Here is a 19,429-nt window from a genome sequence, read left to right as displayed (position 1 = left end):
CACTTTAATGTAATCATACAGAATGCACTCAAGTTTGGGTTTTTTCCAAATTCAGTGACATGACCAGACTCATGAAATGAACTTTTAGTCACAAACCACTAGATGGCAGGAGCACAGTTTCTTTTGGGCTAATTACACATTTGTTTGACTCTGGTTGTAATTCTTTGTCTCATGGATTTTATATTTTTGGACTGGTTTGTGAGGCTTGTATTAGGTCAACTTTGACATAGGAAGTATCAGTTTTGTGGGTTATGTTCAGACATTTTTTTAATCATCTGAGAAAAGGCAGCAGTAGGTGTGTGGAGGAGGTGACTAGAGGCATTTCTACACTGCAAATACCCATCCATCCTGCAGCTAGCCCATACCAGCTGATTCGGGCTCCCCAGGCTTGGGATGCAGGGCTGTAGTGTAGACTTCCAGGCCTACCCTCAGGCCCAAGCCTGGAAGTCTAAATGGCAGCGAAACAGCCCCTTAGCCTGAGATATGTGAGGTTAAGTCAGCTGGCATAGGCCAGTCGTGGGTACCTAATTGCAATGTAGACATACCCTAAAACAGACTTTACTAAGTTGCATTAAGGACTGGGTAACCCACTGCTGATTGAATGTTCTTGTGGTAAATAACAATAAAATATCACAATGCACGTTGCTAGTATATTTGGATAATCATTTTATTTTTGGTAGGTTATAGTGTAGTATGTTGTCTAGAAGGAGTGACATCTTAGGAAGAGAGACTTCACTGTAGGGCTCTATAAATATGTAAAACTAAATCTTTGCTTGGAAGTGGGGTTTTACCTTCAAGGATTACTTGCTGAGAATTATGGGTTTGTGGATTGGAGCAGCAAGGAGAAAGAGAGGTTTTTCTGTACCTAAATAACTTTAATATGAGGTTGGGAGTAATAGTAAAGACAAAGGCCATTGCCAAAGCTGGTAGAGACTAAGGATTTGGGGCCTGATCCTGATAGGCACTTTGCCTCTGCATTTTTCTTCAGGACATTTTTCAGCAGCTTAGCTGTGTGGTGACTAGCCTTCAAAACTTATTTGCCCTCAGTTGGTTTCTCTTACTCTTCCATACCTGCTCTCTTGTAATTCTCTAGAATTATATCTAAGGGCCTCATTCTCCACTGTCTTGCTCCATTCATAATCACTTACACCTGTGCAAACTGAGAGTGGATAGTTTTAATTTGGAAGCATGTTATATTTGCAGTGTTGCCAATTTTTCTGGGGTTTCTTTACCATGAGCTTTGTGATATTTGGGTGTGTTTAAGTTTCCTGTGATCTCACAGTTCCTGGCTTCAAAATTCATGACATTTCCCTTATTCACAATGGTTTGATGGGTAATATGTTTGTGCAGGAGGCAGACTGAGGGAGGTGAGGGCAGTAGTCCCCAACTTTTTTGGTCTGGCGGGCGCTGGATGACAAGCCACTGAGGACCGTGACTGGCGGACAAGCATTCGCCGAAATGCCACTGAGGACCGTGACTGGCGGACAAGCATTCGCCGAAATGCCACTGAGAAGCAGTAACGTCAAGAGGCGTCGCCGCTCAAATGTTGCTGAAAATCAGCGGCATTTCAGAGGCAACACCTCTTGATGCTTTGTGGCAGCATTTCGGCGGATGCTTGTCCGTGGGTCAGTTCACGGGCGCAGATAGATGCCCCGGCGAGCGCCATGGCACCCACGGGCACTGCATTGGGGACCACTGGAGTAGAGGTTGGCAGAGGAAAAATGTGAGGGGTAGGATACTATGAAGGAATAAGAGGTGAAAAAGTTGAGGTTTGGAGACTGTAGGTGAGCATGGAAGGGTGAGGGGAAGACTGTGTGGATTAGGAGGCCAGCAGGATGGAGTGGTGAAGGATACAGGCTACTGATAGTGGGGGTTGGGGAATGGAGGAGGAGTAGGGAGAAGTTCCCCTCCAAACTGCCAGTGGTAAAGCGTGTGTGTGTAATATATATATAATATGTGTGTGTGTGTTATATGTTAACTTGAAATGCTCTTACACACTTTGGGGCAGGCAGCTTCCCCTCAATGACTCAAGAACTAGAAGGCCAACTTAAAATCACAAAATATATTTTAAAGTCATGATTTTTAGGGGCATACCTGTGATATGTGAACACTTCGGGTAGGCAGTGTTGTTGCCTGCTTAGCACTCATTCCACATAAATGTAAATAGAATGCATAGTAGTGGAGAGTCAGGATGATGGATTTCTATTTAAGTATCCTGTTTACACCTTATTTTCTAGATTAGGTTGTTTGTTCCTTAGCTCTTGAGCCTATAATTAGTCTGGAAAATATATGTAGTAAACTACTGAGAAAGTTCCATGTGGAAGCTGTTCATTCATTGTGTGTGTGTGTGTGTGTGTGTGTGTGTGTGTGTGTGTGTGTGTGTGTGTGTGTGTGTTTAAAAAAACAACAACCTATCAACAGCATTTACTCACAGCGTTATCTGAAATACTGTTGTTTAATGAAAGTGTTAAGGAGAGGAGTCCGGTGTCACCTTAAAGACTAACAGATTTATTTGGCATAAGCTTTCTTGGGTAAAAAACCCACTTCTTCAGATGCATCTGTGTTATGGAGAGTTGATCAAATAGCTTATGTGTTTTAGTCTTTTTGACCAATGATTTCTTTACTTGTCTTACTCCTGGGGAAATTCTGTGCCACTACACAGTGTAGAATTTGCAGGAATTCATGTTCTGGGCAGAATTTCATTTTTTCCTGCAGAATTTTTGCTACTGGCTGCCCCGGCAGAGCCTAGCTCACAGTGCACCTGCATGAGAGGCACGAGTGGACTACGGTTCCCAGGTTTGCTGGTCCCATTTGGCCACCTGGTGTGGCTGGGTCCCCTCCCTATGCAGCAGTTGCCAGAGCTGGCAAACTGCACCCCACGGGGAGGCAGGAGCAACAGCTGGGAGTTGCAGGGAGGGGCTGCTGCTTTCTGGAAGGGGAGGCTGAGGGCTTGTCTACATCAGAAAGTTGCAGCGCTGGTGAGGGAGTTACAGCGCTGCAACTTAGGAGGTGTACACATCTGCAGGGCACCACCAGCGCTGCAACTCCCTGTTTGCAGCGCTGGCCGTACTCCCGTTTTGTCTCGGGTGTAGAGGATCCAGCGCTGGTGATCCAGCGCTGGTGATCAAGTATAGACACTTACCAGCGCTTTTCTTGACCTCTGTGGAATAAGCAGGTATCCCAGCATACCTGAGGAAGCCTCTGGTAATCAAGCTGGTCTCCTTCCCCAGCTTGCTCTCGCGTTCCCGAACCCCGAGCAAGCAGGTCTCCTTCCCTGCGGTTTGCAGGGACGTTCGGGGAACGCGAGAGCAAACCGCGGCGAAGCTGGTCTCCTTCCCCGGTTTGCTCTCTCGTTCCCCGAACCCCCGAGCAAGCAGGTCTCCTTCCCTGCGGTTTGCAGGGTGGTTCGGGGAACGCGAGAGCAAACCGCGGCGAAGCTGGTCTCCTTTCCCGGTTTGCTCTCTCGTTCCCCGAACCCCCGAGCAAGCAGGTCTCCTTCCCTGCGGTTTGCAGGGGGGTTCGGGGAACGCGAGAGCAAACCGCGGCGAAGCTGGTCTCCTTCCCCGGTTTGCTCTCGCGTTCCCCGAACCCCCCTTGAAGCCGCCCAACAGCGCTGCAGTGTGGCCACATCTAACACCACTTGCAGCGCTGGTTGCTGTAAGTGTGGCCACTCTGCAGCGCTGGCCCTATACAGCTGTACTAATACAGCTGTAACAACCAGCGCTGCAAAATTTTAGATGTAGACATGGCCTGAGAGTAAAAGGGGAAGGTCTTGCAGGGGGACTAGGTGACACGGGTTAGTAGGTCCAGGTTTTCGCAGACATTGCCTTTTTTTTTTTTTTTTTGATCGGAGTGGATTTGATTTAAATCATTAATCAGGAAGACTCGATTTAATCATGGTTTTCTATATAAAAGTATGTTCTTGTTGGTTGTTATAACCTTAATACATACTCTCCATAACTCAGAGATAGATGTAGATTTCATTTTTAGAAAGTATACACTATACATTTTTAAACAGTGATTTATTTTGTAAACTTTTCAGACTAGTTTTACAGCTATATCAGAAAATGAAAGATTGTTTGGTTATTTCATTTACCAAAGGTAATTGAAGCAGGTAGTGCACCTCTCAATAACTTCATAAATATCTCGAATTCAACAAGTTAATCGTTGATATTTGGAGGATTTTCTTGCTAGGCTGTATTAGGAGGAGAACATTACCAGACAGACATTTAAATTGTTTTATTTAACTAATACAACAATGTTAAGTACTCTGGATTTTTTTTCTTCAGCAGCAAACGTACAGTATTTTAACAAAACAAGCATATCCCTCACTTCTCACGTTTATCCCCAGACCTCTTCTCCTTGTCCAGTTCTATTACCCCAGGGGTTCTCAAACTGGGACCACCACTTGTGTAGGGAAAGCTCCTGGTGGGCCGGGCCGGTTTGTTTACCTGTCAGGCCCACAGGTTTGGCCGATTGCGGTGGCCAGCAAATCCCTTGTTCTGCGCCACTTCCCAAAGCCCCCATTCGCCTTGGGCGGTGAACCACAGCCAGTGGGAGCCGCCATCGGCCGAACCTGCGGACCTGGCAGATAAACAAACCAGCCCAGCCCGCCAGGTCTTTCCCTACACAAGCGGCGGCTCCAGTTTGAGAACCACTGTATTATGCCCCCAACAATCTTCTATTAATTGAACTTTTTGAAACTTTGCACTTTTAGAGAGAGGTGAGGAATTGATTCTGTGAACGCAAATTTGCAAGGGACAATGTGGTTGAAGTCTATTATTTCCCATCTCTATATATTTATTTATTTATTTTAAAACATTTTTGCTGTTTACAAGCCTCTTACCTCATGAGACACAAATCCACAGTTTGAGAACTGCAAAACTAAGCATCTCTGATGGCATCTTCTAGACTGAGCACTGAGTCCCATTGAGTAGATGGAAAGATTAACCTAAATAATCTATACAGAAACCTGTGGAACCCCATAAGATTGGGTCCTTAATCCATAAACTATTGGAACTCATTTACAAAACTTTTTTTCAGCATTCCATGTATATATTGTCTCATACTATAGAATTAGAATTTATAATCCCTATTCCATGATAAGATATTTTTGAACTATAATGTATCTTAGTTTAAACTATCTTTAGATTGCTTTTTCCTCAAAAAGCATTTTATCAAAAATATCCAATTTTAAATTTAAAAAAATCCTGTTTGTTTATTTTTAAAATCATTGATTTTTATCCACTTTGTTTTTGATCCTCTACCCTCTGTCTGGGCAGACTTTTCTAGTGAGACAATGTCTGGATTTCTTGCAGAGCAGATGTTGCAGCTCAGAAAGAGCCCTGATTGGTCTGCTTTGCAATTGGTCCCTCCCCTGCATTCACATTTGATTGGTCCCTTGCAGCTGCTGGATCCTGCCCACCCAGGCCCTGGCTGCCAGCCCTGGGCAGGGGGAGGGCCCTGCACGGAGGCAGTGACTGACAGGCTTGCTCTGTGTTCTGAGTCTGCACTCTCCTCCCTGCCACTGTGACGGGGTGACATTGCCCCTCCATCTCAAGATTGAGACCCCAGGTACCTGCTCCAGCACCCGTCAGATCCACCCTCCCAGTACAAACACCCCTTCAGCACCCCACAAAGTGTACCCCCCCCAACTCTCCTCTCACCCATAGTGAGAGGCAGTGTCCTCTATTTGGAAACTGGAAATATGGTAAGTCTATGGGGAGTAGAGTAAAAAAATGACAATAGACTAAAAGACCGGAAGGGTAGAGTTTTCTTCCCAAGATGTTCCCAGCTGGCACGTGAGACATACCCAGACTGAGACACCCAGCAAAAGCATAAGAGAAACAGAAACTGGATTGTCTTAGGAGTTTCTTTAACTCTCTACTCCTGGGTAAATCTTTTTTGTTGTCTATATTGTTACAGACATACTTGCTGACAGGTATTTTGAAATAAATTACAAAAATAATTGAAACTGGTATGATAGTGTGTTATTTTGACAAATAACGTATGCAGAATTTTAAAGTGTGCTCAGTTTTTAATTTTTTTGGGGGGGGTGCAGAATTCCCTTAGGAGTAAACTTGTCTGCTGGAACCTGAATTGAGAATTTCTTGTTTGTTCAAGAATAACTAATCTCTTTGTTGCAACCCTAAGCCTTTGCTCAAGTCGTCGGCCTATTCGTTCCCCATTAAAAAGAAAAAATCACTCGAACCTTACATGTCGCAAACAGTCTTCACAGCCGTAAAAACAACATTAGATTTTTGGCAGGTAATTGAAGGAGGAGCTTTAGGAATGTTTTTAGTGTGGGCTTGTCTACATCAGAAAGTTGCAGCGCTGGTGAGGGAGTTACAGCGCTGCAACTTTGAAGGTGTACACATCTGCAGGGCACCACCAGCGCTGCAACTCCCTGTTTGCAGCGCTGGCCGTACTCCCGTTTTGTCTCGGGTGTAGAGGATCCAGCGCTGGTGATCCAGCGCTGGTGATCAAGTATAGACACTTACCAGCGCTTTTCTTGACCTCCGTGGAATAAGCAGGTATCCCAGCATACCTGAGGAAGCCTCTGGTAATCAAGCTGGTCTCCTTCCCCAGCTTGCTCTCGCGTTCCCGAACCCCGAGCAAGCAGGTCTCCTTCCCTGCGGTTTGCAGGGTCGTTCGGGGAACGCGAGAGCAAACCGCGGCGAAGCTGGTCTCCTTCCCCGGTTTGCTCTCTCGTTCCCCGAACCCCCGAGCAAGCAGGTCTCCTTCCCTGCGGTTTGCAGGGTGGTTCGGGGAACGCGAGAGCAAACCGCGGCGAAGCTGGTCTCCTTTCCCGGTTTGCTCTCTCGGTCCCGGAACCCCGAGCAAGCAGGTCTCCTTCCCTGCGGTTTGCTGGGTGGCTCCGGGACCGAGAGAGCAAACCGCGGCGAAGCTGGTTTCCTTTCCCGGTTTGCTCTCTCGGTCCCGGAACCCCGAGCAAGCAGGTCTCCTTCCCTGCGGTTTGCTGGGTGGCTCCGGGACCGAGAGAGCAAACCGCGGCGTTCCCGGTTTGCTCTCTCGGTCCCGGAACCCCGAGCAAGCAGGTCTCCTTCCCTGCGGTTTGCTGGGTGGCTCCGGGACCGAGAGAGCAAACCGCGGCGTTCCCGGTTTGCTCTCTCGGTCCCGGAACCCCGAGCAAGCAGGTCTCCTTCCCTGCGGTTTGCTGGGTGGCTCCGGGACCGAGAGAGCAAACCGCGGCGTTCCCGGTTTGCTCTCTCGGTCCCGGAACCCCGAGCAAGCAGGTCTCCTTCCCTGCGGTTTGCTGGGTGGCTCCGGGACCGAGAGAGCAAACCGCGGCGTTCCCGGTTTGCTCTCTCGGTCCCGGAACCCCGAGCAAGCAGGTCTCCTTCCCTGCGGTTTGCTGGGTGGCTCCGGGACCGAGAGAGCAAACCGCGGCGTTCCCGGTTTGCTCTCTCGGTCCCGGAACCCCGAGCAAGCAGGTCTCCTTCCCTGCGGTTTGCTGGGTGGCTCCGGGAATGCGAGAGCAAACCGCGGCGAAGCTGGTCTCCTTTCCCGGTTTGCTCTCTCGGTCCCGGAACCCCGAGCAAGCAGGTCTCCTTCCCTGCGGTTTGCTGGGTGGCTCCGGGACCGAGAGAGCAAACCGCGGCGAAGCTGGTTTCCTTTCCCGGTTTGCTCTCTCGTCCCGGAACCCCCCTTGAAGCCGCCCAACAGCGCTGCAGTGTGGCCACATCTAACACCACTTGCAGCGCTGGTTGCTGTAAGTGTGGCCACTCTGCAGCGCTGGCCCTATACAGCTGTACTAATACAGCTGTAACAACCAGCGCTGCAAAATTTTAGATGTAGACATGGCCTGTGAAATATAAACTTGTGCTATTAGCTTTTTAAAAACATGCTATTAAAAACAAATCCTTCAGCCGAGGTAAGTTTAATGGAAAACCCTACCCAGTGCAGTTCCACTGCAGGGGACTGGGGTGGATGCAGAGATTCTGCAGACAGGATCCATAGCCCCTACAGACTGCAGAATGCTGCTTCAGAGGTCCTTCATTTGTTCTTGAATGGAGAGAGGTTTTGAGCTGGGGGAGACAGGCTGGCTTGTAGGCAGTAGATCTAATGGTATATGGGGAATTCCCCCCATGTTGGGGGACCTCAGCCATGAAGGGTACTGTATAGTGGACATGGAATGGATCTGTTACCTCTCTGAACTTTGCTCAAGTATTCCATCTCCCTCCTTGTCACTTGAACCTTTTGTGCAAAGCCTTCTGTTTGTGTTTTCCAGGGGCAGCAGAACTGTTCTTTGTATAATATAAACTTTCATTTATTTTCAGGAACTTTACAGTTCACCTGTGAGCGTATGTCAGAATTGACTGTTGCTATACCTTCTCTTATCTGTATATTTGTGTGTGTATTTGAATGTATATATTTTACCTTCCTCAAGAATAACAAGGTAACAAAAATGTGAACATTTTTAGTGTTAAACGGTACCTGACTATTTTTTACATGGAATATGACTTTTTATTAGCAGGGAAAAAAATCTGTAATTTTCTAAGTGGAAATCTCTATATGTGTATTGTATTGCATTTTTAGCACATTTTATAAGACCTTCCCAGTGTGCCTCGTTAAAGGAATATGCTGGCAGAGCTTGATAGCTCCTGACGTAATGGATAGTGTGGACAGTTCTTATCAAGACTCAGTCTATTTGTTATACATATAATTAGTTCACATGGGATTTGTATTTCATTATAGCTACCTTAGGAAATGTTTTTCCAAGAAGCAAATAATAACTACTGGTACCTGGTTTACCAGACTTGAGAGGCAAGACATTATTATTATTATTTTATTAGTTGTTAGTTTTTTTTTTAATTACCTTTGTACTGTAGAATACAAATCAGAAATGGGAGGAAAGGAAAGTTGAGAATTCATTTGCATGTTTTTCTCCCATCTCTCTCTCCTGCTTCCCACACATTTTGTGCTACCTTTGTAGTAGTAATTTGTTTTTAAGCAAGGGTATGATTTAATGTTTCTTGAGGTAAAATGGATTTTCCAGTGTTTTAGCATGATGAAAGACACTCCTATCCTCTACTGATCCTGATGGTGAAAGAAAACCAGTTTGTCATTCAGTCTTAAACTTTGATGCTCTCATTAGGTTAGTGAGAAGAGAGTGTGGTCTCATAGGGCTTGTCTGTCTTCGTAAACATCAACTGCTGTAGCTAAATCGTTATAAAAATCCATCTGGTTACACTGGGGGTAACCCCCTAATGTAGACACACTGAATCTGTTTTAAGTTGTGTTTAAGCTTAATGCAGTAAGTCACTTTAAGTGCAATTTAAAATGGTTTTCCATTGTGTCAGTATTAGGGACTTGCACTGGAATAACAACATAGATTTTTATATTCAATTAGTTACATCAGCACAAGTTTTCGAATATAAACAAGGTCATAGTTAAAGCAGAGGACAAGGACTCAGGATTTCCTGGGTTTTGTTCCCAGATATGCCAGTGGTTTCCTTTGAGACCTTTGGCAAGTCACATGAATTTACAGAATTTCTACCACAACTTCTTTTGAAATAAGTTGATGTGCTCAGCACCGTGTTGAAAACAGGTGCACAGTCTGAGTGCTTTAGTTTATCAATCTGTAAAATGGCAATACGTACTTATCTGCTTTGTGTGGATTTTGTGAGGTTTAGTGTTTGTAAAATATTTCATATCCTTACATGAAAGGTGTTTTAGAAGTAAGGAATTCAGAGAGGTTTTGAATTTGAAACATTGTCTCTATAGTAGAAGCTGGGAAAGAAATATTACTGAACAGATTTGCGGGACACTGAGTAAATGGTTTGTCTAGGGCTCCTCAAAAGACTTATTTTGGAACTGATATTTGAATTGTCCTGGGCTCCTAAACCAGCATCTAGTCTGCTGTAGAATGCTCCTTTCTTTGTAATTCAGTTTGAAATAGTTGTCTTATTTCTCAATACAGGTTTTGTTTCTCTGCAGTTTATTGTAGCTGAAGAAAAATGATGGAAGAGAGTGGAATAGAGACAACCCCACCTGGCACTCCCCCACCAAGCACAGCAGGGACAATAGCTGCTGGTATCGCCATTGCCGCCACCTCCACCACCACACCTGTCTCATTAGGTATAAGAGGCTTCCATGCAACTGGGTTTTGCTTGTTCATGTGTTTGAAGCATAGCGATTAGTCCAAGTGAAAGCAATATTATAATCAGTATAATTGCAGTGCACTTCTCCAGACTACATTGAAGAACATAATTTCTTCCTTAATCCTAGTAGCGTGCTCCTTAAATGACTTGCTGCATCTTTTAAGAATATGGCTTTTTAAACATACACTTCTATAAGAAATTATGTGGGTATGTGTCTAGGGTTTTTATGGAGGAGTGGGTGGAGAAGATAGAGGCTTTGACTGCTGTGTAGGTTCTACTAATAGAGTTGACTAGTACTGTAGTAAATGAGAAGATTTGGCAGGATCATGTGGGGAAATTACCTGCTCACTTGGCCTGATTTTCTAGTGTGTGCACCATTTTCTGTAGACCGTATTTCCCCCCTTTTGGGTGCATATGCAGTCACAATTGTACAACCTCAGTAACATCTGACCTTCCAGTTGATACTTAGAATCTAGTGTCCTTTCCAGTATTTGTTTTGCCTCTGAATTACTAAAAGGCATAAAAAGTAATGAGTTGTTTTTGTTACAATTTCGAAGTCACACAGGGATCAGAACTGTTGAGAAAGATGGTATCATTTTTACATAGGCACTCTTCTCTTAATAGCAGTTGGTGCTGTGCTATGCACTAATGTTGACGTGAGAACCTTAATTTAAACATTTCCTAACTCTTCCCTTCACTGCCTCCCGCCACCTTATATCATTATTCTTTTCTTGTTAATTTGCATTATTATGTATCTTAAACTCAAAGTACTTTCTACACTTTATACTGCCATCACACACAGCAATCATTTCACAGTACCGAAAGGTAATCGCTACTGAGGTGAAATGTGAAAGCTGTTAACAGTTTACAGCAGTACTACCGAAGAGTTTAGCACAGGAAGTACAGCAGAATACATCATGCTTGTCTAGTTAAAACTTAGGTGAAATTAAGGTAGTTGGAATTTAGCTGGATTCCACCTTGAGTTATTAAAGTCTTACAAAATCTTTAATGAACACTTCTTCCAGTAGCACAATTCCTCCTCATATCATTTTGGAGTGTTAACTGAGTAGTGACTCAGAAAGAAGATTGTCACCTATTGAACTGGCAGCATGTGAGGCCGCTTTTGGAAGTCTCCATTCAAATTCTGACCCATCCTGCTGCTGCCTAGCTTGATATCTGATGGGGTCACAATGGAAGATGGGGCATCACTTACTTTTTTGGTGAAAGTTTACTTGTCACTAGAATCATTACTTCATACAACTAGGTTTTGAACTCAAACTTATTTGGGTGGGGGGGAATCTTTACGTATCTTATTCAGATATTTTGTAAACAATTTTAAAGCTATGATAACTTTTTATTAAAGTGCCTTTTCTTTTTTCCATTTTTTCCCCTCCTAGCTTTGTCCAGTTCTCTCTCTGCTCCAGACATATCCCCTCTCCCATCTTTTCCTCCTCAATCATTCTCCACACCTCTACCACCCCTAGTGTCTTCACTTTCTCCTATGAGGTCGTCAGCACCTTTGCCATTTGTGCCTTCTGCAACAGTTTCAACTGTTGCACCCCCTTTAATTCCTGCCCCACCTCCTATTACCCCTCCAACTGCTTCAGCTTTTAGCGGTGCCATGTCCCATTTCTCAACACCTCCTCCCCTAAGCTGTATTCCTAGCCCTAACCTTTCTGCATCTCCCACGGCACCCCCCATTTCAGGATTTTCCATTGCTTCATCCTATGACATTACCAAAGGTCATGCTGGGCGAGCACCACAGACCCCGCTGATGCCATCGTTTTCTGCACCTTCAGTCACAGGTAGTATTTTGTTCTATTTTTGTAAGATGAGGCAAGTTTTCATTAGTGATCTTATGTGTAACGTAAGGGGTAGTAGGGTGTCAGCATTTTTCTATTCAACCTGCCTCCCTGTAGAGAAATGCTGGCTGACTTCTGTATTATGCCGGGTGTATCTATCTCATTCTGTGTATAAAGAGATGGGAGTGGCTTTTTGGGGAGTAGTAGTCATGATCTAGGATAGATGTGTCATTTCAGGGAAACCTAGGAACATACAAGTTTAGGGGAAAAAATGTAACTAAAACAAAAAGTTACTCAGGATAACCTGTGTAGCAAAACTCCACTGTATGTAATGTATGTGGGCTCTGTTCAGAACAGGGTGGAAACTCCACTTGCTGTACAATGATAATATAGTGTAACATTTTGAATCCATAAATTATACTCTAATGCAGTAGTTTCTAAACCAGCTGGTGATATACAGAGAGCTGGCTGGTCATGTGATGCTGGCTTCTTCTTTCTTATTTCCAGCCTCTCTCTTGCTTTGACAGCTAAAAGAATATTGCTATAGCACATTAATTGTGGTAGGATACGTGAATGTTTGTGTGTGGCTTGTTTTTGCTTATCAGGTGTCTTGACAAATCCTGTTACTCAACAAACAACTTTCCCATCCTCTCTGGTGCCCGGAACTGGAAGTGGCTCTGCAATAACTTTCCCAGAGGAGCATGAAGACCCCAGAGGAGCTGGCATACATAATGAAGCATCTGCTGGAGGCCTCTGGGGATTTATAAAAGTAATTTTTTTTCTTTTACCATTTGTGGATTAAGTCTTTTAACAAACTAAAATGTACCATAGGTTCTTCAAGTATGTGTTAGTGTGGATTGCCCTGTGGGTACACATGAACTTCATGCATGTGAGACCAGAAGGCATTAATGGCAGGAAGGCTGCATCCCTCCCTCAGTTCCCTCTTACTGCCTGTGGCAACAAGATAGAGCCTGTCATTGGTCAGACCATTAGTTCGTAACTCAGGCTAAACTTCAAAACCTTACAAAGTCTTCAGCACTACTACTTATCTTTTATGTTCAACTACCATGAACCAACGTAGGCTGAGCTTTACTGGTCAGACCCCCTCTGTAGAAAGCTTCTTAACATGGCAGATTTGAAACCTTCAGGCTTTAAGCCGTGTCTGTCCTGCGATGGACTAATCCCCCGGAAGGTCGAATACAGTATTTGTCTTCTGCTTGGGGAATGGCATATTCTGAGCAGATTCTTGGTTTGCTTATCCTTCTCTGCTATAATGCACAAGTTGCAAGGCCTGAAACTCCATCTTCTGGAACAGTCCATATAGGTCTTATCGGACCTCAAGGAAACAAGCTCCAGAATCCCACCGGTGAACAAGTCTGCATCCTACATTGGCTCTGTCAAGCCAGATAGGTGACACCTGAGACAAGTGCAGAGACGACTGCTCCATGGGAGGATCTGGTACAGGCATTCCTGGCACTGAAGCTGCCCTCAACAATTTTGAAGTTAGCACCAAAACCTCAGATTTTGAAGTCAGGTACCAGTAAGAGCTGCTCCAAATATAGAGGTGGACACTCAACAAGAAGCTCACTGTCATCCCACAAGCACAGACTGCTGCAAAGCATTCACAGAGAAGTTCAAGCCCTGTACAGACTCAAGAACTGAGAAAGGGCAGGCTACTATGCAGCAGATTCTGCTGGCCCTAATCCTGGCTCCAATAATTCACCACTCATTGTTAATCCTGGTCTTGGGGGATGAGACTGGGGCAGAACTGGATCCATCATTGATGCTGAGACACCTACTGGCACTGGTACAGACTCTGGTACTGCAAGCACCTTACATGTTGCCGCTGCCCCAGAAGAGAATTACTGCTTCTCACTGTCCCTGGGGCATATGTTTTCCCCTCACTGAGTAGAGAATTTCCCTCTGTGATCAGTGCTATTGGGAACCCTATGGGCTTCTCTTAATGATCTCAAATACCACCGGCCCATCAAGACTGGCATTAGACTGACCAACATCCAACCAAGTCTGCTGTACTGTGTTGTACAGCCAGTATCACAGACATTGAGAGGCCATTTTCCGTAACTGAGGGGAAAAAAGAGCGCTCTCTTGCTAGCAGTATGCATGGCCAGATCACTAATACCTGAATACCAGAAATAACCAGATTTAGGGTCAGAACAACATCAGTACCCCAACTCATCGCAAAAGAATCTATTCTCTTTGTTGCCAGATGAAACTGTATCCTTGATATCAGTACTGGCACCAGATGACTTCAAGGTGTTCCAGACACTCCTTTTGTCAATTTCCAGTCTCAGCAGTCCTCAGAACAAAGAAATCTCACAAGCTGTTTGAAAACCTGTCAGCTTTTGGTCTTGTCAGGATCACCCTTCCCATAATGAGGGACTGCTCGACCTCGCTAAAGCTCTGTGGCAGACTCCATCCATAGTAACGCCAATGACAAAACAAGCTGAGAAGTGCCAGGTTCCTGCCACAGGATTTGAGGACCTTTGCGCTGTCCCCAAGCTGGGCTCCTTAATTATGTGACTTGTGCAAGAGAGGTAGAAATTGAGCTAAAGCACATCTAAGGACGAAGACCCTAAAATACTCAATTTATTTGAGAGGAAGTCATGCTGTTCAGCTTCGTTCCAGCTGTGTGAGGCTAACAGCCAGCCCTTTCTGCCGAAGTATGATACTTACAAGAAAGGGTGTCATCCTGTTCAACATGGAATTCCTTTTATGACAACGGAGGATCTTCAGGACATAATTTAGAAAGGCCAGCACCGATGGTGGCCAAGACAGTGTTGCAGGCAGCAATGGATGCTTTAGACATTGCAGATTGGTCTTTGGCCACTGTAGTTGTCATGCATAGAGCACTGTGGTTCTAGGCAGTGGGGAGGTTCTCGGACTGCAGATGGCCTGCGGGCCAGGACTTTGAGACCCCTGCTTTAAAGGAAGCAGGCCCAGCCCATGCCTGTTGTTCCTGATTTGATACTTTCCTTTCTGAAGGTCTGTCGTATTCCAGAATCTCTTGGGTTCCATTTTAGTCTTCCTGGGTTACTTGTCAGCCTCCTGACTCCCAGTTTTCACTAGGCAATCCTTCTGGAAGCAATAGAACACCCTTCTTGGAATTGACTATTATCTGCTGGAGTGAGCTGGGCTCCCTCCCACTCCTAGCAGTTTCTGTGAAGATTAGTGATTGCTTAGCGCAGGCTGGATCACAATTCTAGTTCTGACTTCCTGGTGTAGCCCACTACATACAGTTGCTTCTCCAGGAACTTTGATTTCTTGTTTTCACACCCAGTAACGGTTGACTGCATCACACAAACATTATGCACTTGACATGGCAGCAAAGCCAGACGTCAAATTTTGGGAGAACAATACTTCACTGTCTGACTGAGATAGCGAAAACTCCTCAGTCCTACCATCCCGGAAGGATACTGCTTGCCAGTAAACCTGCAGCAGGATCTACACTGACACATACTTGAAGAAGAGAAAACAGTTACTTACCCTATAGTCACTGGTTCTTTGATCTGTTGTAATCAGTGTGGATCCCATGTCTTGCGTCTGTCCCTCTTTTTGGAGTCCTCAGCAATGCAAACTTTGAATTACAAGGAACTGACAGAAGGTCATGGTGGGAGGACAGGGTAATGCGGGGAATGTGAGCACAAGCGCAAGATAATACTGGGAACGTGTGCATTCACGACTGACATAACTATTAAAAAAAAAAAAAAACCTTTCTCATTCATGCACACCTACAATGGAAACTATACTGACTACAATGGCTCAAAGAGCCACAGTTACTGTAGGGTAAGTAACTGTTTTTTTTGCTGTATCTAATCAGACAGTTAGCTCATCAAGCCTTACACCTGTTTCTAGCAATGACCAGTGTGACGGTTCATAGGAAAGTGGAAGATTCCTTTCCTCCCCCATCTCCCTGATCCCCAAATTAATGCACATGGTTACTTCTGCAGTGCTGCACAGGGTGGCGGAGGGACAGATTTTATCCTGATTCCTGTATCAAATATCTTGTGAACTGATGAATGAGAATTGACTATTATTGTTAATGTGTAGCAGTCATTGCTATTGTTTATAAATTATGTGGATTTATTTATGTGCTGCATCTGCAACAAAGAAATGGAAAATATGAGTATTTGTGGAAAGTGCTTTGGTGGACAACAATTTAAAATACTTCGATAACTTTTCTAAGTATTGCACATTTCCTCAAAATATTGTAAATATACTGAACAACATAAATAACAAGCGCTGTACACTAAGAGAAAATTTCCTGGGCTATAAGATGCCTTTCTAAAGCAAAAATGTAGGTATATAAATGTGAATAACTTTCAAGTCTGGTTTTATACTTTATTGTATTTTTTTTGCTAAGTTTTGTGCTTATGAAATGCTTTTTGTCAACATGTAATTGAGCTGACTCTTCATTGGTGCCTTCACTAAACTAAATAAGTCTGATTAAGCTGCTCTGAAGTGACATTGGCATTCACGGTGATTTGGGGGAGTATTTGCATTCAAATTGAAGAATACAATTTGAATGCAGTAGAAAGCAGTTCCACTATGATCATTTGGCAGAGGAACATTGGGCACATTGCCCATATTGCCTGGAACCTATATATAAAATAGATCACATTGGCTTTTCCAGAAGGTAAAAAAAGAAACCCTCCCTCTTAATGTTCATTTAAAATTGTTTCAGGCAGTCCAATTACATGATGTGAAAGCAACTGTAGTCAATACTAGGGACCTATACATAAATACAACCCTAGGATTTCTGGTCTCAAGGTAGTGGTACTAGACAAGCTACAGTATGTAATGCTCTTGGTCACTGAGAGAGAGGGGTTGTTTAATATACATCTCAATAAAGCCTTTCAGTAATTAATTTATGGAGTGGCATTAGTGGTAAGGTCAGAAAAGTGAACCCTAGTTGAAAAGAGTCATACTACAATAGTGAGACCCCAAAATTCTTGCGGTGGAAGAGAATTCATTAACGTGTTTACACCGTGCATGCATACATGTGCGTTCTCGTTCTCTCTCTTTCTCTCTTGTATGTGTCTGTTAGCCAAAAGAAAAGGTAAATCTCAGTCTCTGTTCAGTGGCTAAAAATCATGATTTAAAAAAAACTTAAATCATATTTTTACATGCGTTTTTGGTTTTGTTTTTTTACTTTTCATTTTATAGTCTTACATTATTATAATAGAACTTGTTTCTTAGTTTAATGGTTCAATCTCCTTTCCCCCAACTGAGATCTGAAATTCAATAGGAAAAAAATCACACTTAAATTGCTCATTTGTGCTGAAACAAATCCAGGGCCTCATTAATAGCCTTAATGCACAACAAACTCAAACCCAAAATTGATAAGCAAAAGAGCCTGAACTGTGTTTGCAAACAATGTTACTTTTCAATATATTGAATTTCTACGTTTCAAGAAAGCTTGAAATGCTTTGATCATACTGTCCTCTTTCATCAGGATTTGAAGTCAGTGGGAGCTGTGTGCCTAAATCACAAAGGTGCTTTTGAAAATGTCAACATTAAGAGCCTAAATTCAGGCCTAAAAATCTAACTTAAGATTTCTATTTCTGAACTTTGGCCTATTTTTTATTTATTTTTTTATTTTATTTTTTAGTTCACCATACCTTCAATTGAAAGTTTAAATAATGTTTCATTGTTAAAACTGAGGTAACTCATTTTGAAACGAGAAAGATTTCATGCCACTAAGATTTTTAATAAACATTTTAGCTTTTAATTCTGGAAGCAATTATGCACGTGCTTAGCAAGCACAGGGTAGTCCCATTGAATTCAAGAACTTATGGGATCAGGACCTTAATTTCCAATATTTAGTTTTTTGCATATAGCATTTGTGTAAAATTCAACTAAGATACACCACCAATAAGTGCATTTCAAAAAAGCACTTATTCTGCATATGAGCATTTAAAAAAAAACATTAGTTCTGTGTAGATTTTAATCTATAATTGCAATGGCACAAATTTTTGCATCAGTTTTACAAAGCCTCAAACTGATTTTAAATCATTTCAGTCTGGTTTCTGCCCTGAGATGCATAATGTCAAAAAGTGTGGATTTATTTTCCATAGATGCCTGCTGAGTGTCTTGACTTTTATTTCAGGAGTTCTTAAACTGGGGGTTGAGACCCCTCGAGGGGGTCACAAGGGTGTTACATGGGTGGTCGTGCGCTGTCAGCCTCCACCCCAAACCCTGCTTTGCCGCCAGCTTTTTATAATGGTGTAAAATATGTGTTTTTAATTTATAAGGAGGGGGGTGTCTCACTCAGAGGCTTGCTATGTGAAAGGGGTCACTAGTATAATAGTTTTGAGAACCACTGTTTTATTTGAATGGAAAATCTGAAGCAACTTGCTGTCCCAGGTTTGTTTCAAGTGTAATATTTCAAAGTTTAAGAAAAGGCCTAAAGGTTTGAGAATAAACTCAATATACAGTATTTACTTATTTATTTGTTAATTTTGTAGGGTGTAGCTGGGAATCCTATGGTAAAGTCGGTGCTTGATAAAACAAAACACTCAGTAGAGTCCATGATCACCACGCTGGATCCTGGCATGGCTCCATATATCAGTAAGTATTTGAGGCAAACTTCCATAGGGTAGTAAGTGTGAATCATACAGAACTTATAAACTTAAAGTGGATCTTATACCCTTTAGAAGAACTTTTAGGTACTGTACCGGTTTACAATGAAACTGATCATTTAAAAGCAGTACTGGAGTGTGGTGTACACCAAATTTTTTACGTAAGACAGGAGTTTTTGTTGTTTTTTAATGTTGGGCCATGGTTCAAGTTACACAACACTGACTTTTAGTGGTGTGGTAGTGATGGAATCATTACATCTGGAATGCTGCTATCTTTCTATGCCCCACTTTGCAATCAATTTGTAACTTCCCCAATTAAACTTGGGATTGAAATGTCTCTAATTTGGCTCAGGAAGTATGCCATAATTTCCAAAAATAGGCACTTTTTGGAAAGGTGTATAAAAACCCATTCTGCCACCTTAATTGGATGTTTTGTCAGGATGGTCTTGTGGTAAAGCGCTGGACTGAGACTCGAGGGGCCTGGATTCTAGTCAGTTTGCCATAGACTTTGTGTGATCTTGAGCAAGTCACACAGCTACATCTACACTATGAGTCACGGGTGTGATTCCCCTGCTCATGTACGCATACTTACGTTAACTAATGTCAAGCTAGTGTGAGTATAAATAGCAGTGTAGCTGTGGGAGCATAGGTGGTGGTAGTGGACGCATGGCTGAGCTGTGTTTAGTACATATCCACTGGTTTCAGGTGGGTTTGTGCTCAACCGTGCATCTGCTGCCACTACCCGTGTTACTGCATCTGCACTGCTTTTTATGCTTGGGTAGCTCAATAAGAGCTGGGATGAGCATGTTTACACAAGCAGGGGAATCACACCCCTAACTCACAGTGTAGATGTAGCCTTAATCTCTCTCTCCTTTAATCTTCTGCTTGTATGTTATATCCCTTT

At 43.4% G+C, this 19,429-nt stretch overlaps 1 protein-coding gene across 4 annotated transcripts in view; it reads left to right on the top strand.

Annotated features, from left to right (window-relative positions):
• PRRC1 (proline rich coiled-coil 1) overlaps positions 1 to 19,429 on the top strand; it is a 37,782-nt gene that overhangs the window by 3,285 nt on the left and 15,068 nt on the right. For 2 of the 4 annotated variants that reach the window (XM_030566129.1, XM_030566130.1), the window contains exons 2-5: positions 9,961 to 10,101; positions 11,522 to 11,929; positions 12,532 to 12,695; positions 18,412 to 18,514. In XM_030566129.1, coding sequence (XP_030421989.1) covers positions 9,981 to 10,101; positions 11,522 to 11,929; positions 12,532 to 12,695; positions 18,412 to 18,514 — 796 coding nt within the window. In that variant the 5' untranslated portion in view covers positions 9,961 to 9,980. Of the gene's footprint in view, positions 1 to 9,943; positions 10,102 to 11,521; positions 11,930 to 12,531; positions 12,696 to 18,411; positions 18,515 to 19,429 lie in introns of all 4 variants that reach the window. The other 2 variants (XM_030566127.1, XM_030566128.1) reach the window with 1 other exon arrangement.

Source organism: Gopherus evgoodei, chromosome 6 (assembly GCF_007399415.2).
Source record: "Gopherus evgoodei ecotype Sinaloan lineage chromosome 6, rGopEvg1_v1.p, whole genome shotgun sequence".
Taxonomy (NCBI): domain Eukaryota; kingdom Metazoa; phylum Chordata; order Testudines; family Testudinidae; genus Gopherus; species Gopherus evgoodei.
This window is presented reverse-complemented; position numbering and strand designations above follow the sequence as displayed.